The sequence below is a fragment of the Aedes aegypti genome, chromosome 3 (assembly GCF_002204515.2).
Source record: "Aedes aegypti strain LVP_AGWG chromosome 3, AaegL5.0 Primary Assembly, whole genome shotgun sequence".
In the NCBI taxonomy this organism is placed as follows: Eukaryota; Metazoa; Arthropoda; class Insecta; order Diptera; family Culicidae; genus Aedes; species Aedes aegypti.
In genome coordinates, this window is record NC_035109.1 from 341,618,011 (window position 1) to 341,645,751 (window position 27,741).

At 46.0% G+C, this 27,741-nt stretch overlaps 8 protein-coding genes and 1 pseudogene across 8 annotated transcripts in view; 4 read left to right on the forward strand and 5 right to left on the reverse strand.

Moving 5' to 3' along the window:
• The first annotated feature begins 972 nt into the window (after positions 1-972).
• Positions 973-1,402, forward strand: LOC110677970 (histone H4). Its single transcript, XM_021850137.1, has one exon. The coding sequence runs from the start codon at positions 1,044-1,046 to the stop codon at positions 1,353-1,355; it is 312 nt and encodes a 103-aa protein (XP_021705829.1). The 5' UTR covers positions 973-1,043; the 3' UTR covers positions 1,356-1,402.
• A 5,396-nt stretch (positions 1,403-6,798) lies between these two features.
• Positions 6,799-8,267, reverse strand: LOC110677964 (histone H1-like). Its single transcript, XM_021850132.1, has one exon. The coding sequence runs from the start codon at positions 7,538-7,540 to the stop codon at positions 6,860-6,862; it is 681 nt and encodes a 226-aa protein (XP_021705824.1). The 5' UTR covers positions 7,541-8,267; the 3' UTR covers positions 6,799-6,859.
• Positions 8,268-9,614: 1,347 nt separating this feature from the next.
• LOC110677968 (histone H2B) lies at positions 9,615-10,133 on the reverse strand. Its single transcript, XM_021850135.1, has one exon. It carries the CDS (start codon positions 10,039-10,041, stop codon positions 9,667-9,669), a length of 375 nt encoding a protein of 124 aa, XP_021705827.1. The 5' UTR covers positions 10,042-10,133; the 3' UTR covers positions 9,615-9,666.
• A 100-nt stretch (positions 10,134-10,233) lies between these two features.
• Positions 10,234-10,694, forward strand: LOC110678219 (histone H2A). The gene has a single exon (XM_021850839.1). It carries the CDS (start codon positions 10,320-10,322, stop codon positions 10,692-10,694), a length of 375 nt encoding a protein of 124 aa, XP_021706531.1. The 5' UTR covers positions 10,234-10,319.
• Positions 10,695-11,612: 918 nt separating this feature from the next.
• On the reverse strand, positions 11,613-12,268 carry LOC110677967 (histone H3). Its single transcript, XM_021850134.1, has one exon. The coding sequence runs from the start codon at positions 12,076-12,078 to the stop codon at positions 11,668-11,670; it is 411 nt and encodes a 136-aa protein (XP_021705826.1). The 5' UTR covers positions 12,079-12,268; the 3' UTR covers positions 11,613-11,667.
• A 4,410-nt stretch (positions 12,269-16,678) lies between these two features.
• LOC110677971 (histone H4) lies at positions 16,679-17,088 on the forward strand. The gene has a single exon (XM_021850138.1). It carries the CDS (start codon positions 16,730-16,732, stop codon positions 17,039-17,041), a length of 312 nt encoding a protein of 103 aa, XP_021705830.1. The 5' UTR covers positions 16,679-16,729; the 3' UTR covers positions 17,042-17,088.
• Positions 17,089-22,326: 5,238 nt separating this feature from the next.
• LOC110677963 lies at positions 22,327-23,523 on the reverse strand (annotated as a pseudogene).
• A 1,795-nt stretch (positions 23,524-25,318) lies between these two features.
• On the reverse strand, positions 25,319-25,895 carry LOC110678220 (late histone H2B.L4-like). The gene has a single exon (XM_021850840.1). It carries the CDS (start codon positions 25,893-25,895, stop codon positions 25,371-25,373), a length of 525 nt encoding a protein of 174 aa, XP_021706532.1. The 3' UTR covers positions 25,319-25,370.
• Positions 25,896-26,075: 180 nt separating this feature from the next.
• Positions 26,076-27,741, forward strand: part of LOC110678221 (histone H1-I-like) — a 1,903-nt gene continuing 237 nt past the window's right edge. The window contains exon 1 of the mRNA XM_021850841.1: positions 26,076-26,285. Coding sequence (XP_021706533.1) covers positions 26,076-26,285 — 210 coding nt within the window. The remainder of the gene's footprint in view (positions 26,286-27,741) is intronic.

Here is a 27,741-nt window from a genome sequence, read left to right on the forward strand (position 1 = left end):
CGGTGTGCCCGTCTGCCGACGGGTTGCACGATTTTTTCGGCAGAAGCGAAGGCGTTACAGCTTGCTGTTCAGTCCGTTGAACCTGGAGAGAATGCTGTCATCTTCACGGACTCCGCGAGCTGTGTGGCAGCGATCGAAGCGAACACCACCAAACATCCGTGGATTAGAGCAGTGCAGATTGAAATGGAGAAGAAGAACGCGGTGATTTGCTGGATCCCTGGACACGTAGGAATTGATGGGAATGAGAAAGCGGATGCATTAGCGAATAGTGGAAGAAGAGAAGAAGTGCGGGATCGACAGGTACCGGCCGTCGATCGAAATAGTTGGAGCAAGAAGATTCTGGAGTATGTGTGGGAAGGGGCCTGGCACCGAGAACGATCAGTGAAATTAAGAAGAGTGAAACCATCAACTGCTGCATGGAGGGACCGAAAGACTCGTAGTGAACAAGTGGTGCTAACCCGATTGCGTATCGGGCACACGAAAATAACCCATGGGTGGTTGATGGAAAAAGGGGAGGTGCCGAAGTGTCAGCATTGCGGCACAATAATTACAGTGGAGCATTTGCTCATTGAATGCAGGGCATTCGAAAAAGTGCGTAAGGAGATAGGACTCGAAAACAGTTTGGGGGAAATATTATGTTACGGACAAGAGAGGGAAGGGAAAGTGATCAAGTTTTTGAAAGAGTTGAAGCTTTTCAATCAAATTTAAAAAACTATGGGAAACGTTGAATCAAAAATGTAATGGACAACAATGTAAAAACAATGGAAAAAAGGTGAAAGAAGTAAATAAATCTGTTGATGAAAAAGAACTGTGAAAACAATCAAAAGTGTGAAAAGGGAAAAAACATCAAATGCATGCGAAACTGTCAATCGTCGAAAATATGAATGCGATTCTAACAATAAAACTGTTTTACACTCCGTAGATGACCGAGAGGCGAATGACCGCTTTTGCGGTTAAAGCCTCGTTAAACCAAACAACCAACCTTGGCGCAGCCATCAGTTCCAGTACTACCGTCGTCGAACACAGAACCAAATTCATCCAAAATGACCGGCCGTGGCAAGGGAGGCAAAGGACTCGGAAAAGGAGGCGCCAAGCGTCATCGCAAGGTTTTGCGTGATAACATCCAGGGTATCACCAAGCCCGCAATCCGTCGTCTGGCTCGTCGTGGAGGAGTCAAGCGTATCTCCGGACTTATCTACGAGGAAACTCGTGGTGTGTTGAAGGTGTTCCTGGAAAACGTCATCCGTGATGCCGTTACCTACACTGAACACGCCAAGCGTAAAACCGTTACCGCTATGGATGTTGTCTACGCTCTGAAGCGTCAGGGACGCACCCTGTACGGTTTCGGAGGTTAAATCGCATTCCAAAGTTTCGCTCTTCAAACGGCCCTTTTCAGGGCCACCAAACACACTCATCAAGGAGTTGATACGACAAATGTTCACACACTAAAAGCAAGGGTAATCTAATGGGACAAGCACTACACGCTTTTGCAGTCCGGCGGTGGCGTGGCTTGGGGAGAAAATTCTCGTCTCCGATTGGAAGACACCATAAAATGCCAATATATATATATACATACATAGTCTAGTCTAGTCAGCACTGTCATTTCCCGGGGTGGCACTACTGTTGTTACTTACTTGTTGTACTTCGGTCGGTTCGAAAACAACAACCGCTATGATGCCACGCCGGTGAAATCCAGTGCGTGCATCTTTCCATACCAATCTCACGTGCATGCATCTCAACTCCGGACTTCAGTGTCAGGTACGGAACGCTCGTCGTACCACTCCCTATTACCTATTACCACTCATCAAATTCCATTAGGATTGCGTTAGGAACTTCTTAGTTTGCCTCGCTCGGTTCCACAATGCGATGGACGAACAAATATTTCATCATGTTCCACACTGTACCTTATGAGAAATGGATGCGGTTGCAATCAATATTTACAAGCACTGGAATTGTGTTCGCGCACCCGAAACGAAACGAAGGGAAAACGAATCACCGAACCGGGTGAGAGACGGGAATTTGAATCCACCGACGGGAAAAAACCGGGAATTTGAGAAGGTCACCGGGAAAATCGTTTTGAACGAACATTTCCAAGCTTCGAATCTACAAACCACAACAAGCATTTATGACTTTGAACAAATCAGTTTCATTGAAATGTATTGAAAGTGGATGATGAAATGTCTACCGTAAAATGGGGTGTTTTCAAGCAACTTCTAGTATGTCAATAATTAAACAAAGGACAGCCCTACTACAGTAAGGACCCGATTTTGTCAGCCCCTCGATGAATTTTAGGCTGACCAAATCGGGTCATTTTATTTTGTTCCCGTTTTTCAAATTTCGACATGGTTACATGGACTTTTAAAGAGGGTACGTGGTAAAACATGACGATACCAATTTTTTGACAAATCTGAAATTGGCTGACAAAATCGGGTCAGTACTGGATTCTCTCGTCGCGTGCCAAACACAATTATGAGGATCCTATGGCAGATTTCTGAGATAATCATGAAAATGTGTGATTTTTGACGTAACTGCAAAACAGGGTTGTAAAGGAATTTGACTTTCGCAAATGAAACCATATTTTGCCAACAACAAAACATAATCTTTTTGATCAATAACTTTGATGCTTTCATTCATTTTCATAAGTTATGCTCAACCTCAATCAGATAATACATCAATATTATCGAACTTGGAACTCCTGCAAACGCAAACCGTTTTCTTTTAACTGCTAAATCTTTCATAGTTATTAATCTGGAAACTGTCAATACTTCGTAAAATTGTCTTGAATTGTTTTTGAGACTTAAATGCAACAGGATCATAACCTATATACCGTTAAGTCACCAGTCACCGTGCGGCCTCCATTCACCGTGCACATATACAAATTCCTACAGAATATTCATACAATTTTCACAAATCATTCTTTGGTCAGCAAAATAAGATAAAACTGATGAAACGAACTAGTTTTTGCCACAAATAATTTTGAAAAACCTAGTTTATGTAGACAAAATCATGTGAATTCTGTTTGATAACGAGATATTGCAACAATCTTAGTAGAAACGCCAAAAAATCACATTTTTTATTTTAACGATAGAGTATGAAATTTTTCAAAATTTCAACAAGTTTTCACTGTGGATATTATTAGTAAGATGTATTTCATCGTATGAGCAATGAGATTTAATGCAAATTAGAATTTTTATTGTGTTTCAGTCGAAACCCAAATGCACGGTGAATGGATCCTTTTCAATATATATGGATCCTATTACCGTGTATAGTGTAAAAGGCATGAAATTATGCGATAATATTAGATTTATTGTTATGTCGTCATTAAACTACTTCATATTTAGAATTTAAGTGAATATGGAATGGTTTGGACAATACAGTCAAACCTCCTATAACGATTTTAATTAAAAAATAATAATTTAGCCAATTTTTAAACTTTGTATAGTTTTTATTGTAAATGAAGATTTGAATACTCTTAAAAATGAATGCGCACACTACTAGCAACATAGTTGCTCCATTAACAACGTTTCTTCAAGATACAAAATCAAATCATGACGAAAACTATACGCACGGTAAATGGTGACACATAGAACGGTACGAGGCGACCTTAACATGACATTTTCAAACATAATTTTTGACTAATTTTTTGTTATGCATCACTAGTTTTAGATTTTTCCCTGAATTATTATATAATTGCCCGCTACGTAGTGGTATTCTAGTACGCTTCAAATTATTTGGAATAGTTTTATATTTTTTTGAAGTGCAAATTTTTCTTAAATGCACGGTGAATGGTAGCTTGACGGTACAGTTAACTCTCCCTAACTCGATATTGAAATTGTCTTGAATTGGTTTTGATACTTGAATGCAACAGGATCATAACCTATATATTTGCATTTGCTTCTTTGAATGATTGTTCTCCTTCGTCTTCGAAAATAGCCCCTATTTGTTTTGCTGGTCTGCTCGATAGGTAGACAGTTTGACAGTTCGATAGGTAGATTTGGTTTCACTCTTCGCGCAACTCGGGTGCCTCTGAGAAAAAAAAAAAAAAAAAAAAAATCCCATATTTTCAGGGCTAGACATTTTAGTAATATTCAGTAACAAACAAAATAGTCCCCTTAACCTTTACAATGCAGTGTTACTTCACGGAACAAGCCTAAAGTATAATGGAACATATATCGGCATAAATCGAACGAGTTTTGTAACTTGGAAAAAGTAGTAGAAAAGATAATCCCCTAACACCCCGCTAACTTTCAAAAAGAAACTTTTTCCATAAGAAATATTAAAAGGCGAAATCTAGATAACATTTTCAAAAGCTTTTGTCTGCGTTGTGATCTCAATTAAATATACTTATGTTCTGGGTTACTCACATAGTTTTGTTAATATTGTTTCATTGTTTTGTAGTTAAATCTTTTTTGCCAATAAAATTCTTTCAAAAATGGTTTGAATCGTTTTCAATATCTAGACTCCACAATACCTAATATTAATAGATATCCCCGATCACATAATGCAGCTCACAATCCTCCGAACAAAGCAAGCATTTCAGATGACTGATATATCGACTTCCGACGTTTTTGTGACTTTTCAAACTTGATGGAGAAGTTCAATCCCTTAAAACCCCACGAGTCCTTAACACCCCATTTTACGGTACTAACTTCTTAAAAAGGTTTCACTTTTCTCAATAATTAGCAATGTAGTACCAAACAATGTTTGTTTGATTTTTTGAGCTTGGCTCTAACTTTTTGACTCAAGAGTTTGAAAGAAAAGTTTACTAGCCTAAAATAATCTTGCCGAAAGTTTTTGCACTCAAACATATTGGATACAAAAAAAATCCTAAGTTGTTGAATATTCATACCACAATAAATCCAGATTTCCTTGGGAACAGCATTTTAAGAGTTTCTAATCTCTCATTAGTTAACTAATCGATTACAAATTGAATAGGTAAGGTAGATGCTGCTACATGTGTGGGTTTGTTTTATTTTTTTTAATTCACCCTAGATTTAATTACTTTAGAGAAACATCAATTTAATGAAACACTGATTTATTTTGGCATCTGGAGTTTGGCATCGGCCAAATTATCTGAAACTCGGCAGTAAGACGCACTTGAAGAGCATAATGTTGATAAATAGCAGTCAAGGCCTTCCTTAGTGTAGTGGTAAAGTCGGTGGCTACAAAGCAAACCCATGCTGAAGGTGTCTGGGTTCAACTTCCCAACAAGCCATGTGAGCAAAATGGTCACATAAAAAAATAAAGTGAGAAGCCGGCCAAGAAAAATGAGAAGAAGAAGAGGCATTCGCAAAATCCCATGTGCGAAATAAATCAAAAGAATGAGCACAAAAAATTTTGATAATGAAGACGCGTTCACTCCAACGGAAATGCTCCACGTGTAGTAACAGCGGCGGAAGTAATTTACCGGTTTCAATTTGAGTGTCAGGAGCTCAGGGCCAAATTTTCGAGCCGCAAATTTTTCTCGGTGCACGCAAGCAAATGGCGGCGGTGCTCACTCTCTTTCTCTCGTACCCAAACTGCGATGGGGATGTGAGGCGTTCGATTCGCCAATCACGCTTAAAATCAGTTACACTGTATTGATTTGCTCTCATCTTTGGAATAGTGGAACAGCATTGGATTACGAAAATCAAACATACTGAGCAAGGTCGACCCATTGGCCCCGAAAGATTGAGATTTTCAGAAGCCAATCCCTGGGCTTAGTATTTTACTGCCAATTAACTTAATTTGCAACATCCACAAGAGTAATTTGATTATTCCGCAAGGAAAATAGTGGCAGTTCGCTCATACTGGATCAGCTGTCAAGATTACTTTGGTTATTAGCAGCAAACTGTACTTGACCGCTCTACTTGGGATGTCGATACTCAGCCTGCCCAGTAGGTCCGGTACGTACGGACCTGTGAACTAGACTATCGAAATGCATACATTTTGCATTTTGACATACGAACGCTTTATGTTTCGTTTTAGCATCAACTCACATCCAGGCGTCGGTAGGCGCGTGGTGTACGCACAGACCTAACGATCGCAAGGTCCTTGGTTCGATTCCAGGTTGCTGCGAGAAACATTTTTTGTTGCCAATGTTTGGTTTCATAAGGCAAAGCTATGAATTTCAACCCGATTTATTGTGGCGAATTTTCATAAGTGCATCCAATGTATTTCGATAGTCCATTTGCCTGAGTGTATTAAAAACGCACGGGCCTATCGATCGCAAGGTCCTTGGTTCGATTCCAGGTTGCCGCGAAAACATGTTTTGGTTTCACAAGGCAACGCTACGAATCTCAACCCGATTTAAATAAGGCTCCCCCAAAACTACGCGACTTTTTACGGCGACAGCGACACGATTTCGTTGTTGTGTCGCTGCAAGCACTCTTCTATGGAACCATCTTGACTGACACGACGCGAATCGCTGCGAAATCGCGACGTTTTTTTGTCGCTGTCGCCGTAAAAAGTCGCTTAGATCTGGGGGAGCCTTTAAGTCGATAGACTTCTTCAAATCCTTGAATCATTCGAGTGTATCAAAAGCTGTTCCTCTAGTGGAGGTTTGCTTTGGGTACGGATGCACCGCTACAGTGAGTGCCAGCCAGTGCTCGCCTACCTGTCCGGGCTTTACAGTTGCTGGCAGAGAAAGGGGTGCATGATTGGCCAATTTTATTGATTTGCGAAAGGGTTCGGGAAGAATTCGCCATTCAGTGGCAAAGTGCACGTAACTTTTCGGGGGGATTTATTTCCCTCTGGAAATAAATGGAAATGGAATATCATTGACTGTGCAACTCTTTGTTCTAAACTTGGATGGTAGTCCTGAAAAGGACTGATTGGATGTTAGATACTGTTTTACAACAGTACGGTTGCTGTCCCAAATTTACTTCTTGGCAGCGGTCTTCTTCGCGGCAGCTTTCTTGGCTGGGGCAGCCTTCTTCGGTTTTGGGGTCTTGGGCTTCTTGGCGGCGGTCTTGGAAGGTTTGGTGGCCTTCTGCTTCGGAGCAGCAGCCTTCTTCACACCACCGGCCTTTTTGGCAGCCTTGGCACCAGCAGCTTTGGCTTTCTTGGCTGCAGCCGGCTTCTTGGCTTTCTTCTCGCCGGCTGGCTTCTTGGCCTTCTTCTCCCCAGCTGGTTTCTTGGTGGCCTTCTTCTTCTCTCCGGTAGCCTTCTTGGCCTTCTTCTCGCCGGCCTTCTTCGGTTTCTTCTCACTGGCGGCCTTCTTAGCTTCAGCCTTCAGCTTGAACGAACCGGAAGCGCCGGTGCCCTTGGTTTGGACGAACTTGCCCTTCTCGACGCCATTCTTCAAGGCCTTCTTGAGGAATGGGGCAAGCTTGGCGACATCGCATTTGTAGTTGGCGGCGATGTACTTCTTGATGGCCTGCAGGGACGATCCGTTGCGTTCCTTCAAGGTTTTGATGGCAGCAACAACCATGTCGTTGACTGGGGGGTGGGTCGACGGCTTCTTCGGCTTGCCCTGTCCCTTGGGGGCCCTTGGCTTCTTGGTCTTGGCTGGCGAGGCAGCCGGGGCTGCGGCAGCGGCTTCAGTGGCAACTTCAGACATCTCGATAGGTAGCTAGAGTAACACTCACACGATGGCGATAGTAAACGAATGAATGACGGAAATTCTGGCAACAGTGCGGTGTTCGATTTCGTCGTCTGTGTTAGGGATGCAGACATGGTCGTCCACTGGATGACTGTTCGCGAAATATTGTACATATTTTTGGTAACACCTTTTTAAAACGCATTTTTCCGGTAATCGCACTAAGTATTTGCCTGTCTAGTATGTCCGTTTGGTGAGTGCATGAGTCTCGCTAGCAGCCCGTCATCGCCACATCGGGCCGGTTTCGCGAGAAGCACCGCTGAGACATGTCTTTACAGCACCCGTGCGCCATATGGTGTGGCTTTGCTCGATAAAACAATCAATAGTAACTATTGAAACAATACCACCCTGCACGGCGGTGGTGAATTTGGCAACATGAATGGTTGCTCTTTGCGGTGACATGCGGGTATAGCCAGTATGCCGGTGTCTAATGGCCCCTAATGAGCCTCAAACAAAGTCATTCCCAGTGCCGACGAGCGATGTTACGCGTTTGGTTTTAGTAAACTTTGAACAATGTTAATTTGATGTTTTTCATCAAACATACCGAAAACTTGGGCTCGACTATGACGTCAGTCACACAAGTTTGTGCCATTTTGTCCGGAAAACAATGTCACCAAACACTAATCACCTTCCACCTGTGCACTGTTGGTTGGTCGAATGTGTGCAAATTGCTGGCATTGCCTCAGCCATCGGCGGCAACTGCATTGGAAAAGGACAGTGCACGTGCTACTATGGATCTAGCTTATCTGAGAATGTTTTACTTCAAGAAGCAAGCAAGCAAAGCAAGCACCCTCCCTGCGGTGGAATCTGCAAATGAGCTAGTGCGAAATCTGCCCGAATAGGCATCGGTTTTGCTAGCTGCAGTTGCATCGAATGAACATTCCATACAATCTCTTCTGGCGGCAGTAGTACCGGACATGTCGCGCTGAATTCGCGACAAATTGTTCTCGGAAGTCCCTAACATGCCCCACGGCACGTGTTCCCGGTGTAGAAACTGCACCCTACACTCCCCCCGATCGAGATATATTTTTGTGTACAGTGCCCTCAGGGGCTGTTCAACGTGTCTGTCCGTGCTAGTACTGAGCAACACCCGAGCCAGGAAGCCGAATGGCAACCACACAACGTGTCATGTCACCATCATTCGCAAACTTCATAACGCCAACAATGACCATTTGCAACGCGCCCACCACCCATTGTGTATAAGAATGTTTTCCCAATTTCGTTTGACCCGTTACATCTCGAAGACACACCACCCACCCATGAACTATGTGAATGGGCCCCATCAATGGGAACTGATTGATGGCATTATCGAGATTATCCGATCGATACCATTTGCATCAACTGTTGTTCGATAAACGTTATTATGATAGCCTGAACTGCTGGGATGCTCTTACGAGATCGTTTGTAATGGGACGCTAGAAAACATAATGAGCTTCTTTCCAATACGTTGAGAAGAAGAACGAACGAACCACGAAACTTGTCATCATGCCTGCCTAGCTAGCTAGTCCTATGATGTCAAAATTGTCTAAACTACTAACATGCAGCACAACCGATAGCAAAAATGAAGTTGTTAAGGTGCAACATGGCAATCAGCATAAATATTGAACTTTAAACGTTCTGCTAGTGAATGAAGTGTGGTTAAGGTACAACATTTTTTTGCAATCAGCAGAAATGTTGAACGTACGAAGTGGATCTTCTTGTTTTAAATTCAAACGGATGGAAAAACTTAGATCTAGGGTTTTTTTGTGAACAGATTTTTCCCTATACTGCTTAACAATTAAGTTCCTATTATTTATTACGCAGCTGAATGGGGATCCAAATCTCTGCAACTGTAATCGTTATAATTAATCAATACTGAAACTGATAACATCGAATAAATAAAATGAATTGAATAAATTCAAACTGATAAGAGAGGGGGGTGTTGTCACGTATGAAGTCACCGCCGTGACACTACCTCAGTCGGTTCAATAGTGTGATAAAACAGTCTAGTGTCAGATTTTCAAAATCAACTCTTTTTCGGGATTGAAATAGTGGCCCTGAAAAGGGCCTTTTGGTTTGGTGTGATTGAACGCAGTGTCGGTCGTCATTTACTTGGAGCTGGTGTACTTGGTGACGGCCTTGGTGCCTTCCGAAACGGCGTGCTTGGCCAACTCTCCCGGGAGCAGAAGCCGGACGGCGGTTTGGATTTCGCGGGATGTGATCGTCGAACGCTTGTTGTAGTGGGCCAGGCGGGAGGCTTCGGCGGCAATACGCTCAAAGATGTCGTTGACGAAGCTGTTCATGATGCTCATGGCTTTCGACGAAACGCCAGTGTCGGGGTGAACTTGCTTCAACACCTTGTAGATGTAGATGGCGTAGCTTTCCTTCCTGCGCTGCTTCTTCTTCTTCTTATCGCCCTTGACAATGTTCTTCTGGGCCTTGCCGGATTTCTTCGCGGCCTTTCCGCTGGTTTTCGGTGCCATCGTGCTGCTAACGTTGTTTTAGATTCCAAACGAAAACTGAAACTGATGCCCGACCGAACCAGTCGGTTCTCTTTTATACCCGTAGAATGGTGAGCGCTGTTCCGCCCCTTCGCTTCGTTTGCTACTTCATCCATTTCGTTCGCACCATCCTAGTATGAGTGCAGCGCAGGGCTACGCATGTATAAAAGATACCCTCATCCGGTGAAATCACCATCAGTACCGCTTACGTACGCTTCGTGAACGTTTGTTTCTCAAGTCCACTCAAACTCAACCACAAAATGTCTGGCCGCGGCAAAGGAGGCAAAGTTAAGGGAAAGGCAAAGTCCCGTTCCAACCGCGCTGGATTGCAGTTCCCAGTCGGTCGTATTCACCGTCTGCTCCGGAAGGGCAACTATGCCGAGCGTGTCGGTGCCGGCGCTCCAGTCTACTTGGCTGCCGTTATGGAATATCTGGCCGCTGAAGTGCTCGAATTGGCAGGAAACGCTGCCCGTGACAACAAGAAGACCAGAATCATTCCCCGTCATCTGCAGTTGGCCATCCGCAACGACGAAGAATTGAACAAGCTGCTGTCCGGTGTTACCATCGCCCAAGGTGGTGTTCTGCCCAACATTCAGGCTGTCTTGCTGCCGAAGAAGACCGAAAAGAAGGCATAAGTTACAACTGCGTGCATCAAACCAAAAACCGTCCTTTTCAGGACGACAATATCCAGTCCACCGCTAGAGAGTTGTTGTTGAAATATTGCAGATTTATCTAATTTAGCCACAGAGAGGATCGATGAAGAGATATCGGCCATATTATGACCATTTCTGAATCAATTCCTAGATTCCGCGGGGGGAAACGTTTGGGCTTCTTAAATGTTCTGTTCGGGATACCTCGGACTTTCGATTTTTGGAGTTCAATTTGCCGAAACAGAAACATAAAACATTGAAACAGCCAGCCCTGCGTGAGCTGTTCCTGAAGAGAGAGGAGGGTAAACTGTTCATCCAGTTCCTGCCCCATTTTCTACTATCTACTGCTTGACAATAGAAGAGTTGATGAAGCAGGTAGTATTTAAAAAAACTTATATTATTTATTCGAGGAAAGGCTATATCAGGAGCTCCTAATATTAAAGGAATCAATCAATTTCCAAACCCCACAATTATCAATTATAACTATCATAGGGGTGTGTTTCAAAGTAAACAAGCCAAAGATTACGTTTCAATCATACGGTCAAACTTTCAATGTTGGATGTTCGAGTTGTCTAGTTTGTAGCAACAAGGGGAGGCGAGCTGGGAAAGCTTCTGCATCCGGAAAAGAGCATAAGAAGAAGGGGAAACATACGGCCGGTACCAGAGAATGAAGTCCGCGCTGGAGATGCACATTCAAAAGTGTGTGCAAAGCGAAGCATGAAGGGACAACTCGAGTTGTCGGTTGGTTGACGTACCTCCCTCATCAGTGTTGAGAGTATGATCGTTCGGTGGTAGGAGGAAGGTCAAGGGGCTTTAGGAAGTAATCGTTCCCCCAGGGGAACAAACAGTTTTAGGTACACTGAAGGGAAAATTGCTCACACAACTCTTTTAGGGAATGCTCTAGTGGCCCTGAAAAGGGCCGTTTTGTTGAGAATGGCAACTATAATGCAGACCGAATTTAAGCGCGTTCTCCACGGATACGGCGAGCCAGCTGGATGTCCTTGGGCATAATGGTGACACGCTTGGCGTGGATGGCGCAAAGGTTGGTATCTTCGAAAAGACCGACCAGATAGGCCTCGCTCGCTTCCTGCAGGGCCATGACAGCCGAGCTCTGGAAGCGCAGATCGGTCTTGAAGTCCTGGGCGATCTCACGAACCAGACGCTGGAATGGCAGCTTGCGGATCAGCAGCTCAGTCGACTTTTGGTAGCGACGGATTTCACGCAGAGCAACGGTTCCTGGCCGATAACGGTGAGGCTTCTTGACACCTCCGGTGGCTGGGGCGCTCTTGCGAGCGGCTTTGGTAGCCAGCTGCTTGCGAGGAGCTTTTCCTCCAGTAGACTTACGAGCAGTCTGCTTGGTACGGGCCATTGTGTTAGATGATGATTAATTTGCTTTCAATCCAAACGGATCAGTTGAAACGCAGCGACAGAATGAGGGTCAAAAAACCAGGCAGTCCTCTTTTATATGCTCATATCGATGCAGGCAACCAATCGGAAGCCACGGAAGAATAGAAAAAGCAAGAGAGGAAAGAAGAACTCAACCCTCGAGTGGGTATAAAAGTGGCCGCTAGTGTTTGGCGCAGCCATCATTCCGAATCGAACTGCCGTTGTGAACGGTTGCGTGTCTTTTTGAGTTGCGAGACAAGTTCGAATTCTCTTCCGTGCGTGTGCGAAGTGCACTCTTTTTTCGCGATTTCCCGCTCCCGCGACTGCTCTCCGGCGCTAACCTACCTCCTAGGGGTGGCTAGCCAGAAAGCATCTCTGCTAGTCGAAGCAGAGCAACCGCGGCCCATAGCGATGGGTCGCAATCGGAAGCAAAAGGCGGACTCCGCCTCGACCCCCGCCCCGCTGGCCGACAGCGGGCAGACCAGCGCGCCAAAACGAGCCAGGAATGAAGATGCCAACCCGGCGGCATACAGCAGGTTGCTGGCAAATAACAAGTTTGCCTCCCTGCCTGTGGACCAAGCCCCCCCGGGCGCGAAGGTTCCCCCCCTCTTCACGGCGTCGAAGGACCTCTCGGCGCTGCGATCCGAGCTAGCGGCCAACAACATCCGGCCACTGTTCAAGCTGTGCCATACCGGCACTAAGATCATGTGCGCCTCCGGCGCCGATTACGACAAGGCCGGCAAGCTGCTGAAGGCAAAAGGGGTGGAATTCTACACCCACGATGCCCCCGGTAGCAAGCCGTTCAAAGTACTCGTCCGAGGGCTGCCGGAGTTCACCCCGGAGGCCATCATCGATGAAATGAAGGCGGCTGGACTCAAGGCGACGAGTGTGTTCCCCATCCGGCGAGCACAAGGAGGACGACACCGGGACCAGCTCTACCTGGCCCATTTGGAGAAGGGGTCTACCACCATGGCGGGCCTGACAAGAGTGAGAGCGCTCTTCCACATCGTGGTGGAATGGGAGCGCTACCGCCCGAAAAAACGAGACGTGACGCAGTGTGGCAACTGCCTCGCGTTCGGCCACGGGACCAGGAATTGCCATATGAAGCCCCGCTGTGGCAAATGTGCCGGTGCGCACGCCACTTCGACCTGCCAGCCGATGGAGGGCACCGAATCGAAGTGCGCCAACTGCGGTGCAAACCACGAGGGCAGCAGCCGCAACTGCCCCAAACGTGCGGAGTTTCTGGCAATCCGCCAGCAAGCGTCCGCCAAGAAGCTGGGACGGCAACGCCAGCGCCAACCACCCCCACCGCTGACTGAGGAGCACTTCCCGACGCCCCGCTACCAAGTGCCCAATCTGCCACCGCTTCAACCAACCCACCGGCAGGCATCCCGCCAGTCGGCCCCCTCCGTTCAGCAACGCCTCGCGGCCGCCGCCGCTGCTCCATCGGTCCGGAATGCGCCCCCTCCTGGATGGGGGAATCCTGGACCCAGTGCTTCCGGCACTCCTCCTCCCTCCGACGACGACGGCTCCCTGTACACGCCGGAGCAAATGTTGGAATACACAAGGAACCTTTTCCAACGGCTACGAGCCTGCCGTTCCAAGTCGGAACAGATCGACGCCGCCAACTCGGTGGTATTTGCGTTCTTATCCAAATATGGCCCGTGAGGCCACCACCAAGATCCTCAACTGGAACGCTTGCTCCCTCCGGAGCAAAAATCGAGAGTTGTCCGCCTTCCTGGACCAGGAAGGCATCGACATAGCCGTGATAACGGAGACGCACCTCAAGCCGGAAGTTAACATCTTCATCCCCGACTTCCGGCTCGTGCGGCTTGACCGGTGCGGATCCGAAGGTGGAGGCGTTGCGGTTGCTCTGCGGAGGAACGTCAACTGCACCCTGCTGCCGAGCTTTCAACTCCAAATCATCGAGGCCGTAGGTGTTCGGGTGGAAACCTCCATCGGCCCAATCACGATCATCGCGGCGTACTGCCCGAAGCAAACCAACATCAACGACGGAACATCGGCGGCCTTAAAGCAAGACCTCGTCAAACTGACACGGCGGCAGGGGCAGTTCATCCTGGCTGGCGATCTGAACGCAAGGCACGAGACCTGGGGAAACCCCCGGCGAAATAGGAACGGCCTCATCCTACAACAGGACCTGGAGGAAGGCCACTACACCATCCTGAGCCCGGATTCACCCACCCGCCTGAGCCGGTCCGGGGCCCATGCGACCATTGATGTCTTCCTGACCAACATGGCCGACAACATCTCCCAACCGGTCGTTCACCAGGACCTGAGCTCGGACCACTACCCGGTGGTGGCAGAAGTTGGTTCCCTGGTCAACCGGCATCGGGTCACCCGGCGCAACTACCATCGTGTCGACTGGGGCCAATTCCAGCGGTGTGTCGACGCTAACATCCAGTACGAGGCTCCCCTGGCGTCCGCTGAAGACATCGACCGGCACCTGCAGAGCGTCGAAGAGGCCATCTCCGTGGCCCGAGAACAGCATGTACCAGCATCTGGTCAGGTGAGCAACCCCCTTTTTATCGATCGTGTTACCAAAGATCTCATTCGTTTAAGGAACACCAAACGCAGGCAGTACCAACGCTCTGGTCTGCCTGCGTTGAAAAGCGAAGTCAATCGCATATCCAAAATAATCAAGGCCAGAATGGTGGACCTCAGGAACGATGATTTTTCCAACAAGATCCGCTCTCTCCCAGATTGTGCTAGGCCATTCTGGAAGATGACCAAACTTTTAAAATCCAAACCCAGACCTATTCCACCGTTGATCCCATTAGACAACACCGACTCTAAGGATCGCTTGATAACCCCTGCGGAGAAGGCTGCTGAGATAGGTCGGCATTTCGTCAGCTCCCACAATCTAGGGCTAGACATTCCTAGCCCACACGAAGCTGCTGTTTCCGAACACGCAGCTAACCTACACCAATCTCCCAACGACTTCTCGGAGGAGTTGGAGATCACTGCCGACGAGTTGCTGGCCTATCTCAAAACATCCAAAAACATGAAGGCCCCAGGTTTCGACAACATCCTGAACTTGGAGCTCAAGCAATTGAGTCTCCAGTTCTACCAACATCTGGCACTGATTTTCAATCAGTGCCTCCGACTTAGCTACTTCCCCTCGTCGTGGAAGTCAGCAAAAGTCATCCCCATTAAGAAACCTGGGAAGGATCCTTCCTCCCCCAAAAGCTATCGACCCATCAGCCTTCTCTCAGGGTTATCAAAGCTTTTTGAAAAAGCGATCAACAGACGGCTGCTTTCGGCAGCCGATCAAAACAACATCTTGCTCGAGGAACAGTTTGGCTTTCGACGCGGTCGTTCAACCGTGCACCAACTGACTCGAGTAACCAACATCCTCAGGCGGAACAAGTCCCTTGCCAAATCCTCCGCCATGGCGTTGCTCGATGTTGAAAAAGCATTCGACAACGTCTGGCACGACGGCCTGGTGTACAAGCTGCACCGATACAATCTTCCCACCTATTTGGTGAAAATCATCAAAAACTATCTGTTTAACAGGACGTTCAGGGTTTCCCTCAATGGAGTCAACTCAGACCCCCACAACATCCCCGCAGGTGTTCCACAGGGCAGTATTTTAGGTCCCCTACTATACAACCTGTTCACCTCGGACATGCCTCAGCTCCCTGAAGGCGGCTCACTGTCACTGTTCGCTGACGACACATCAGTCGTCTACAGCGGCAGATTCACGAGAGCACTAACATCTCGACTCCAGAGAGGCCTGAACGTCTTGTCAGATTATTTGAACAGCTGGAAGATCTGTATCAACGCAGCGAAGACCCAGGTCATCCTCTTCCCCTATTCCAAATCCCCCAGACTTGTTCCGGCTGAGGATTGTAAAATCACCCTCGGTGGATCAACGGTGGAATGGTCTGATGCAGCCGACTACCTTGGGCTAACGTTAGACAGCAAGCTTCTCTTCAGACAGCAGGTTGACAAAACGGTCACCAAAAGCAACATCTTGCTCAAAGCATTGTACCCCCTGATCAACCGGAAGTCAACTCTGTCTCTGAAGAATAAGCTTGCTGTTTACAAACAGGTCATTCTTCCAGTAATTGAATATGGCGTTCCAATCTGGGAGAGTTGCGCAAAAACCCACCATCTGAGGCTCCAGAGGACCCAGAATAAGTTCCTCCGGATGATCCTCAACAGCCCTCCGAGAACGAGGACAACCGAGGTTCACCGTCTGGCCGAGATCAAAACATTAGAGGAGCGCTTTGGTGACTCGATCGGTAGATTTAGGGCTCGTTGCCACCAATCGGACCAGCAGGTCATCCGGGACCTCGTTCCCCCCTAGGTTATCAAATTTTATTTTATTGTAGTCTTGTAAATAGTAGCTAGGATAACAAATTTTCTTTTAAAAACCACCAGAGCCCATACGGCCAATATAACAACTAGGGTAAAACCGCAAAAATAACAAAAACATCTATCAAAATCCAACTTTAAGACCAAAGCTGAAGGACCTATCGGTCAACCTCTTGACATGTAAACCAATTACCTTGTAAACCAAAAATTGCAAATAAACATGAATTTAATGAAAATTGGCGCAGCCATCAGTTCCAGTACTACCGTCGTCGAACACAGAACCAAATTCATCCAAAATGACCGGCCGTGGCAAGGGAGGCAAAGGACTCGGAAAAGGAGGCGCCAAGCGTCATCGCAAGGTTTTGCGTGATAACATCCAGGGTATCACCAAGCCCGCAATCCGTCGTCTGGCTCGTCGTGGAGGAGTCAAGCGTATCTCCGGACTTATCTACGAGGAAACTCGTGGTGTGTTGAAGGTGTTCCTGGAAAACGTCATCCGTGATGCCGTTACCTACACTGAACACGCCAAGCGTAAAACCGTTACCGCTATGGATGTTGTCTACGCTCTGAAGCGTCAGGGACGCACCCTGTACGGTTTCGGAGGTTAAATCGCATTCCAAAGTTTCGCTCTTCAAACGGCCCTTTTCAGGGCCACCAAACACACTCATCAAGGAGTTGATACGACAAATGTTCACACACTAAAAGCAAGGGTAATCTAATGGGACAAGCACTACACGCTTTTGCAGTCCGGCGGTGGCGTGGCTTGGGGAGAAAATTCTCGTCTCCGATTGGAAGACACCATAAAATGCCAATATATATATATACATACATAGTCTAGTCTAGTCAGCACTGTCATTTCCCGGGGTGGCACTACTGTTGTTACTTACTTGTTGTACTTCGGTCGGTTCGAAAACAACAACCGCTATGATGCCACGCCGGTGAAATCCAGTGCGTGCATCTTTCCATACCAATCTCACGTGCATGCATCTCAACTCCGGACTTCAGTGTCAGGTACGGAACGCTCGTCGTACCACTCCCTATTACCTATTACCACTCATCAAATTCCATTAGGATTGCGTTAGGAACTTCTTAGTTTGCCTCGCTCGGTTCCACAATGCGATGGACGAACAAATATTTCATCATGTTCCACACTGTACCTTATGAGAAATGGGATGCGGTTGCAATCAATATTTACAAGCACTGGAATTGTGTTCGCGCACCCGAAACGAAACGAAGGGAAAACGAATCACCGAACCGGGTGAGAGACGGGAATTTGAATCCACCGACGGGAAAAAACCGGGAATTTGAGAAGGTCACCGGGAAAATCGTTTTGAACGAACATTTCCAAGCTTCGAATCTACAAACCACAACAAGCATTTATGACTTTGAACAAATCAGTTTCATTGAAATGTATTGAAAGTGGATGATGAAATGTCTACCGTAAAATGGGGTGTTTTCAAGCAACTTCTAGTATGTCAATAATTAAACAAAGGACAGCCCTACTACAGTAAGGACCCGATTTTGTCAGCCCCTCGATGAATTTTAGGCTGACCAAATCGGGTCATTTTATTTTGTTCCCGTTTTTCAAATTTCGACATGGTTACATGGACTTTTAAAGAGGGTACGTGGTAAAACATGACGATACCAATTTTTTGACAAATCTGAAATTGGCTGACAAAATCGGGTCAGTACTGGATTCTCTCGTCGCGTGCCAAACACAATTATGAGGATCCTATGGCAGATTTCTGAGATAATCATGAAAATGTGTGATTTTTGACGTAACTGCAAAACAGGGTTGTAAAGGAATTTGACTTTCGCAAATGAAACCATATTTTGCCAACAACAAAACATAATCTTTTTGATCAATAACTTTGATGCTTTCATTCATTTTCATAAGTTATGCTCAACCTCAATCAGATAATACATCAATATTATCGAACTTGGAACTCCTGCAAACGCAAACCGTTTTCTTTTAACTGCTAAATCTTTCATAGTTATTAATCTGGAAACTGTCAATACTTCGTAAAATTGTCTTGAATTGTTTTTGAGACTTAAATGCAACAGGATCATAACCTATATACCGTTAAGTCACCAGTCACCGTGCGGCCTCCATTCACCGTGCACATATACAAATTCCTACAGAATATTCATACAATTTTCACAAATCATTCTTTGGTCAGCAAAATAAGATAAAACTGATGAAACGAACTAGTTTTTGCCACAAATAATTTTGAAAAACCTAGTTTATGTAGACAAAATCATGTGAATTCTGTTTGATAACGAGATATTGCAACAATCTTAGTAGAAACGCCAAAAAATCACATTTTTTATTTTAACGATAGAGTATGAAATTTTTCAAAATTTCAACAAGTTTTCACTGTGGATATTATTAGTAAGATGTATTTCATCGTATGAGCAATGAGATTTAATGCAAATTAGAATTTTTATTGTGTTTCAGTCGAAACCCAAATGCACGGTGAATGGATCCTTTTCAATATATATGGATCCTATTACCGTGTATAGTGTAAAAGGCATGAAATTATGCGATAATATTAGATTTATTGTTATGTCGTCATTAAACTACTTCATATTTAGAATTTAAGTGAATATGGAATGGTTTGGACAATACAGTCAAACCTCCTATAACGATTTTAATTAAAAAATAATAATTTAGCCAATTTTTAAACTTTGTATAGTTTTTATTGTAAATGAAGATTTGAATACTCTTAAAAATGAATGCGCACACTACTAGCAACATAGTTGCTCCATTAACAACGTTTCTTCAAGATACAAAATCAAATCATGACGAAAACTATACGCACGGTAAATGGTGACACATAGAACGGTACGAGGCGACCTTAACATGACATTTTCAAACATAATTTTTGACTAATTTTTTGTTATGCATCACTAGTTTTAGATTTTTCCCTGAATTATTATATAATTGCCCGCTACGTAGTGGTATTCTAGTACGCTTCAAATTATTTGGAATAGTTTTATATTTTTTTGAAGTGCAAATTTTCTTAAATGCACGGTGAATGGTAGCTTGACGGTACAGTTAACTCTCCCTAACTCGATATTGAAATTGTCTTGAATTGGTTTTGATACTTGAATGCAACAGGATCATAACCTATATATTTGCATTTGCTTCTTTGAATGATTGTTCTCCTTCGTCTTCGAAAATAGCCCCTATTTGTTTTGCTGGTCTGCTCGATAGGTAGACAGTTTGACAGTTCGATAGGTAGATTTGGTTTCACTCTTCGCGCAACTCGGGTGCCTCTGAGAAAAAAAAAAAAAAAAAAAAAAAAAAAATCCCATATTTTCAGGGCTAGACATTTTAGTAATATTCAGTAACAAACAAAATAGTCCCCTTAACCTTTACAATGCAGTGTTACTTCACGGAACAAGCCTAAAGTATAATGGAACATATATCGGCATAAATCGAACGAGTTTTGTAACTTGGAAAAAGTAGTAGAAAAGATAATCCCCTAACACCCCGCTAACTTTCAAAAAGAAACTTTTTCCATAAGAAATATTAAAAGGCGAAATCTAGATAACATTTTCAAAAGCTTTTGTCTGCGTTGTGATCTCAATTAAATATACTTATGTTCTGGGTTACTCACATAGTTTTGTTAATATTGTTTCATTGTTTTGTAGTTAAATCTTTTTTGCCAATAAAATTCTTTCAAAAATGGTTTGAATCGTTTTCAATATCTAGACTCCACAATACCTAATATTAATAGATATCCCCGATCACATAATGCAGCTCACAATCCTCCGAACAAAGCAAGCATTTCAGATGACTGATATATCGACTTCCGACGTTTTTGTGACTTTTCAAACTTGATGGAGAAGTTCAATCCCTTAAAACCCCACGAGTCCTTAACACCCCATTTTACGGTACTAACTTCTTAAAAAGGTTTCACTTTTCTCAATAATTAGCAATGTAGTACCAAACAATGTTTGTTTGATTTTTTGAGCTTGGCTCTAACTTTTTGACTCAAGAGTTTGAAAGAAAAGTTTACTAGCCTAAAATAATCTTGCCGAAAGTTTTTGCACTCAAACATATTGGATACAAAAAAAATCCTAAGTTGTTGAATATTCATACCACAATAAATCCAGATTTCCTTGGGAACAGCATTTTAAGAGTTTCTAATCTCTCATTAGTTAACTAATCGATTACAAATTGAATAGGTAAGGTAGATGCTGCTACATGTGTGGGTTTGTTTTATTTTTTTAATTCACCCTAGATTTAATTACTTTAGAGAAACATCAATTTAATGAAACACTGATTTATTTTGGCATCTGGAGTTTGGCATCGGCCAAATTATCTGAAACTCGGCAGTAAGACGCACTTGAAGAGCATAATGTTGATAAATAGCAGTCAAGGCCTTCCTTAGTGTAGTGGTAAAGTCGGTGGCTACAAAGCAAACCCATGCTGAAGGTGTCTGGGTTCAACTTCCCAACAAGCCATGTGAGCAAAATGGTCACATAAAAAAATAAAGTGAGAAGCCGGCCAAGAAAAATGAGAAGAAGAAGAGGCATTCGCAAAATCCCATGTGCGAAATAAATCAAAAGAATGAGCACAAAAAATTTTGATAATGAAGACGCGTTCACTCCAACGGAAATGCTCCACGTGTAGTAACAGCGGCGGAAGTAATTTACCGGTTTCAATTTGAGTGTCAGGAGCTCAGGGCCAAATTTTCGAGCCGCAAATTTTTCTCGGTGCACGCAAGCAAATGGCGGCGGTGCTCACTCTCTTTCTCTCGTACCCAAACTGCGATGGGGGGATGTGAGGCGTTCGATTCGCCAATCACGCTTAAAATCAGTTACACTGTATTGATTTGCTCTCATCTTTGGAATAGTGGAACAGCATTGGATTACGAAAAATCAAACATACTGAGCAAGGTCGACCCATTGGCCCCGAAAGATTGAGATTTTCAGAAGCCAATCCCTGGGCTTAGTATTTTACTGCCAATTAACTTAATTTGCAACATCCACAAGAGTAATTTGATTATTCCGCAAGGAAAATAGTGGCAGTTCGCTCATACTGGATCAGCTGTCAAGATTACTTTGGTTATTAGCAGCAAACTGTACTTGACCGCTCTACTTGGGATGTCGATACTCAGCCTGCCCAGTAGGTCCGGTACGTACGGACCTGTGAACTAGACTATCGAAATGCATACATTTTGCATTTTGACATACGAACGCTTTATGTTTCGTTTTAGCATCAACTCACATCCAGGCGTCGGTAGGCGCGTGGTGTACGCACAGACCTAACGATCGCAAGGTCCTTGGTTCGATTCCAGGTTGCTGCGAGAAACATTTTTTGTTGCCAATGTTTGGTTTCATAAGGCAAAGCTATGAATTTCAACCCGATTTATTGTGGCGAATTTTCATAAGTGCATCCAATGTATTTCGATAGTCCATTTGCCTGAGTGTATTAAAAACGCACGGGCCTATCGATCGCAAGGTCCTTGGTTCGATTCCAGGTTGCCGCGAAAACATGTTTTTGGTTTCACAAGGCAACGCTACGAATCTCAACCCGATTTAAATAAGGCTCCCCCAAAACTACGCGACTTTTTACGGCGACAGCGACACGATTTCGTTGTTGTGTCGCTGCAAGCACTCTTCTATGGAACCATCTTGACTGACACGACGCGAATCGCTGCGAAATCGCGACGTTTTTTTGTCGCTGTCGCCGTAAAAAGTCGCTTAGATCTGGGGGAGCCTTTAAGTCGATAGACTTCTTCAAATCCTTGAATCATTCGAGTGTATCAAAAGCTGTTCCTCTAGTGGAGGTTTGCTTTGGGTACGGATGCACCGCTACAGTGAGTGCCAGCCAGTGCTCGCCTACCTGTCCGGGCTTTACAGTTGCTGGCAGAGAAAGGGGTGCATGATTGGCCAATTTTATTGATTTGCGAAAGGGTTCGGGAAGAATTCGCCATTCAGTGGCAAAGTGCACGTAACTTTTCGGGGGGATTTATTTCCCTCTGGAAATAAATGGAAATGGAATATCATTGACTGTGCAACTCTTTGTTCTAAACTTGGATGGTAGTCCTGAAAAGGACTGATTGGATGTTAGATACTGTTTTACAACAGTACGGTTGCTGTCCCAAATTTACTTCTTGGCAGCGGTCTTTCTTCGCGGCAGCTTTCTTGGCTGGGGCAGCCTTCTTCGGTTTTGGGGTCTTGGGCTTCTTGGCGGCGGTCTTGGAAGGTTTGGTGGCCTTCTGCTTCGGAGCAGCAGCCTTCTTCACACCACCGGCCTTTTTGGCAGCCTTGGCACCAGCAGCTTTGGCTTTCTTGGCTGCAGCCGGCTTCTTGGCTTTCTTCTCGCCGGCTGGCTTCTTGGCCTTCTTCTCCCCAGCTGGTTTCTTGGTGGCCTTCTTCTTCTCTCCGGTAGCCTTCTTGGCCTTCTTCTCGCCGGCCTTCTTCGGTTTCTTCTCACTGGCGGCCTTCTTAGCTTCAGCCTTCAGCTTGAACGAACCGGAAGCGCCGGTGCCCTTGGTTTGGACGAACTTGCCCTTCTCGACGCCATTCTTCAAGGCCTTCTTGAGGAATGGGGCAAGCTTGGCGACATCGCATTTGTAGTTGGCGGCGATGTACTTCTTGATGGCCTGCAGGGACCGATCCGTTGCGTTCCTTCAAGGTTTTGATGGCAGCAACAACCATGTCGTTGACTGGGGGGTGGGTCGACGGCTTCTTCGGCTTGCCCTGTCCCTTGGGGGCCCTTGGCTTCTTGGTCTTGGCTGGCGAGGCAAGCCGGGGGCTGCGGCAGCGGCTTCAGTGGCAACTTCAGACATCTCGATAGGTAGCTAGAGTAACACTCACACGATGGCGATAGTAAACGAATGAATGACGGAAATTCTGGCAACAGTGCGGTGTTCGATTTCGTCGTCTGTGTTAGGGATGCAGACATGGTCGTCCACTGGATGACTGTTCGCGAAATATTGTACATATTTTTGGTAACACCTTTTTAAAACGCATTTTTCCGGTAATCGCACTAAGTATTTGCCTGTCTAGTATGTCCGTTTGGTGAGTGCATGAGTCTCGCTAGCAGCCCGTCATCGCCACATCGGGCCGGTTTCGCGAGAAAGCACCGCTGAGACATGTCTTTTACAGCACCCGTGCGCCATATGGTGTGCTTTGCTCGATAAAACAATCAATAGTAACTATTGAAACAATACCACCCTGCACGGCCGGTGGTGAATTTGCAACATGAATGGTTGCTCTTTGCGGTGACATGCGCGGTATAGCAGTATGCCGGTGTCTAAATGGCCCCTAATGAGCCTCAAACAAAGTCATTCCCCAGTGCCGACGAGCGATGTTACGCGTTTGGTTTTAGTAAACTTTGAACAATGTTAATTTGATGTTTTTCATCAAACATACCGAAAACTTGGGCTCGACTATGACGTCAGTCACACAAGTTTGTGCCATTTTGTCCGGAAAACAATGTCACCAAACACTACATCACCTTCCACCTGTGCACTGTTGGTTGGTCGAATGTGTGCAAATTGCTGGCATTGCCTCAGCCATCGGCGGCAACTGCATTGGAAAAGGACAGTGCACGTGCTACTATGGATCTAGTTTATCTGAGAATGTTTTACTTCAAGAAGCAAGCAAGCAAAGCAAGCACCCTCCCTGCGGTGGAATCTGCAAATGAGCTAGTGCGAAATCTGCCCGAATAGGCATCGGTTTTGCTAGCTGCAGTTGCATCGAATGAACATTCCATACAATCTCTTCTGGCGGCAGTAGTACCGGACATGTCGCGCTGAATTCGCGACAAATTGTTCTCGGAAGTCCCTAACATGCCCCACGGCACGTGTTCCCGGTGTAGAAACTGCACCCTACACTCCCCCGATCGAGATATATTTTTGTGTACAGTGCCCTCAGGGGCTGTTCAACGTGTCTGTCCGTGCTAGTACTGAGCAACACCCGAGCCAGGAAGCCGAATGGCAACCACACAACGTGTCATGTCACCATCATTCGCAAATTTCATAACGCCAACAATGACCATTTGCAACGCGCCCACCACCCATTGTGTATAAGAATGTTTTCCCAATTTCGTTTGACCCGTTACATCTCGAAGACACACCACCCACCCATGAACTATGTGAATGGGCCCCATCAATGGGAACCGATTGATGGCATTATCGAGATTATCCGATCGATAACATTTGCATCAACTGTTGTTCGATAAACGTTATTATGATAGCCTGAACTGCTGGGATGCTCTTACGAGATCGTTTGTAATGGGACGCTAGAAAACATAATGAGCTTCTTTCCAATACGTTGAGAAGAAGAACGAACGAACCACGAAACTTGTCATCATGCCTGCCTAGCTAGCTAGTCCTATGATGTCAAAATTGTCTAAACTACTAACATGCAGCACAACCGATAGCAAAAATGAAGTTGTTAAGGTGCAACATGGCAATCAGCATAAATATTGAACTTTAAACGTTCTGCTAGTGAATGGAGTGTGGTTAAGGTACAACATTTTTTTGCAATCAGCAGAAATGTTGAACGTACGAAGTGGATCTTCTTGTTTTAAATTCAAACGGATGGAAAAACTTAGATCTAGGGTTTTTTTTGTGAACAGATGTTTCCCTATACTGCTTAACAATGAAATTCCTATTATTTATTACGCAGCTGAATGGGGATCCAAATCTCTGCAACTGTAATCGTTATAATTAATCAATACTGAAACTGATAACATCGAATAAATAAAATGAATTGGATAAATTCAAACTGATCAGAGAGGGGGGTGTTGTCACGTATGAAGTCACCGCCGTGACACTACCTCAGTCGGTTCAATAGTGTGATAAAACAGTCTAGTGTCAGATTTTCAAAATCAACTCTTTTTCGGGATTGAAATAGTGGCCCCTGAAAAGGGCCTTTTGGTTTGGTGTGATTGAACGCAGTGTCGGTCGTCATTTACTTGGAGCTGGTGTACTTGGTGACGGCCTTGGTGCCTTCCGAAACGGCGTGCTTGGCCAACTCTCCCGGGAGCAGAAGCCGGACGGCGGTTTGGATTTCGCGGGATGTGATCGTCGAACGCTTGTTGTAGTGGGCCAGGCGGGAGGCTTCGGCGGCAATACGCTCAAAGATGTCGTTGACGAAGCTGTTCATGATGCTCATGGCTTTCGACGAAACGCCAGTGTCGGGGTGAACTTGCTTCAACACCTTGTAGATGTAGATGGCGTAGCTTTCCTTTCCTGCGCTGCTTCTTCTTCTTCTTATCGCCCTTGACAATGTTCTTCTGGGCCTTGCCGGATTTCTTCGCGGCCTTTCCGCTGGTTTTCGGTGCCATCGTGCTGCTAACGTTGTTTTAGATTCCAAACGAAAACTGAAACTGATGCCCGACCGAACCAGTCGGTTCTCTTTTATACCCGTAGAATGGTGAGCGCTGTTCCGCCCCTTCGCTTCGTTTGCTACTTCATCCATTTTCGTTCGCACCATCCTAGTATGAGTGCAGCGCAGGGCTACGCATGTATAAAAGATACCCTCATCCGGTGAAATCACCATTCAAAACGTGTTAGCCGATCAGATCGGACGTCTTTTCGGTGCTCTCTACTATTCGTTCTTGGCAAAGTATTAGTTTTTTCTCTCGCGTTGTCCCACGCTTCGTCACTCCCCAGTATGGGCAAACCCGGCCCCTCCGGGACGCAAAAGCGTCGAGCAGACGCCACCGTGGAAGAAAACGTGAGCAAGCGCGTGCTCAAAACCAACCGGTTCGCAGTCCTCGCGGAAAGCGTGGAAAAAAAGGAACGATGTCCGCCGTTCTATACCAAGGGCTTTCCGGAAGAGCTCTACTCGAAGCTGGACTACTACGTCAAGCAAGGCCTGCAAGTGACCCTCCGTCGGTGCACGGATGGGTACAAAATCACCGTTCCCTGTATCAAGCACTACCGTGCGGTGGAGACATTCCTGAACATCAACAAGATGGAATACTTCACCCACGACATGGAAGCCGACAAGCCCTTCAAGGCGATCCTTCGGGGGCCTGGATGACATGGAGACCGACAAACTGGAAGCAGAGCTACAGGAAGCAGGTCTCAAGCCGGCGAAGATTTTCAAATCAGGCGCCACGAACTCCAACAAGAGGTACCGCGACCAGCTGTACCTGGTCCACTTCCCCAAGGGCTCCACGTCGCTGAAGGAACTACAGGACATCCGTGCCCTGTTCTACCACGTCGTTCAGTGGGAACGATACAAACCGACCTACCGGGAAGTTACGCAGTGCTCCAACTGCCTGAATTTTGGCCATGGGGCCAAAAAACTGCCACATCCAAAGCCGCTGCTCCAACTGCGGGGACAACCATGCCACGGCCGACTGCGCGGCCGAGGGAACCGAAGCCCATCTGCGTGAACTGCGGCCAGGGACACTCATCAACAAGCCGCGCCTGCCCGAAGCGAGCTGAATTTATTCAGTTCCGGCGGCAAGTGAACCAACGAAACCATCGCCCGAAGAAGCAAGTAGCCATCGACCTCAGCAACTTCCCGGAGTTAGCACCACCCAAGGGAACCATCCCGGTCCCTGAATCCCAGCGGAAAAAGCAACACTGGACCTCCTCCTGGTTTCTGGGCTAGCGCACCTGGAGCCGGTCCGCCAAATTCGTCCGTTCCAACAAAGGGCATCCGCCCCCGCCGCCCCCGGATGGCATGACGCAAGTGCTGAACCAATTGACATCGCTGGTGACAGAGATGCAGAAAATGCTCATGCAAATGATGCAGTTTTTCATGCGTTGCAATGTTCAGCCTAAAAGCTCCTTAATTGGAACGCCCGTTCTGTGGCGCAAAAACAGCCGGAAATCATTGACTTCCTGCATTCCAACGAAATCGACGTAGCGTGCCTCTCGGAGACACACCTTAAACCGCCACAAGAACTTCAGCCTCCCTCATCATACCATCGTCCGACTCGACCGGCATAAACCATCAGCAAGGTGGTGGCGTGGCTATCGCAACCAGAAGAGGCCTCCAATACCGGTTGCTCCCAGACTTCCGGCTATCGTGCATCGAAGCTGTCGGCATCGAACTGATGTCACCCGACGGCCCCATCATCATCATCGCTGCCTACTGTCCCACCCAGTGCAGAGACTCCGACGGCTCCATAGCACGCTTCAAGAGCGACATCCAGAAGCTGACCGCGGAAGCAACGATATATCATCGTCGGTGACCTGAATGCCCGGCACGCTCTGTGGGGCAACTCCAGGAACAACAAGAACGGTACAGTGCTGGCTGATGACCTCCAAGCCGGGCATTATGTCGTTCTTCATCCCGATTCGCCGTCTTTCTCTCGCCGGCC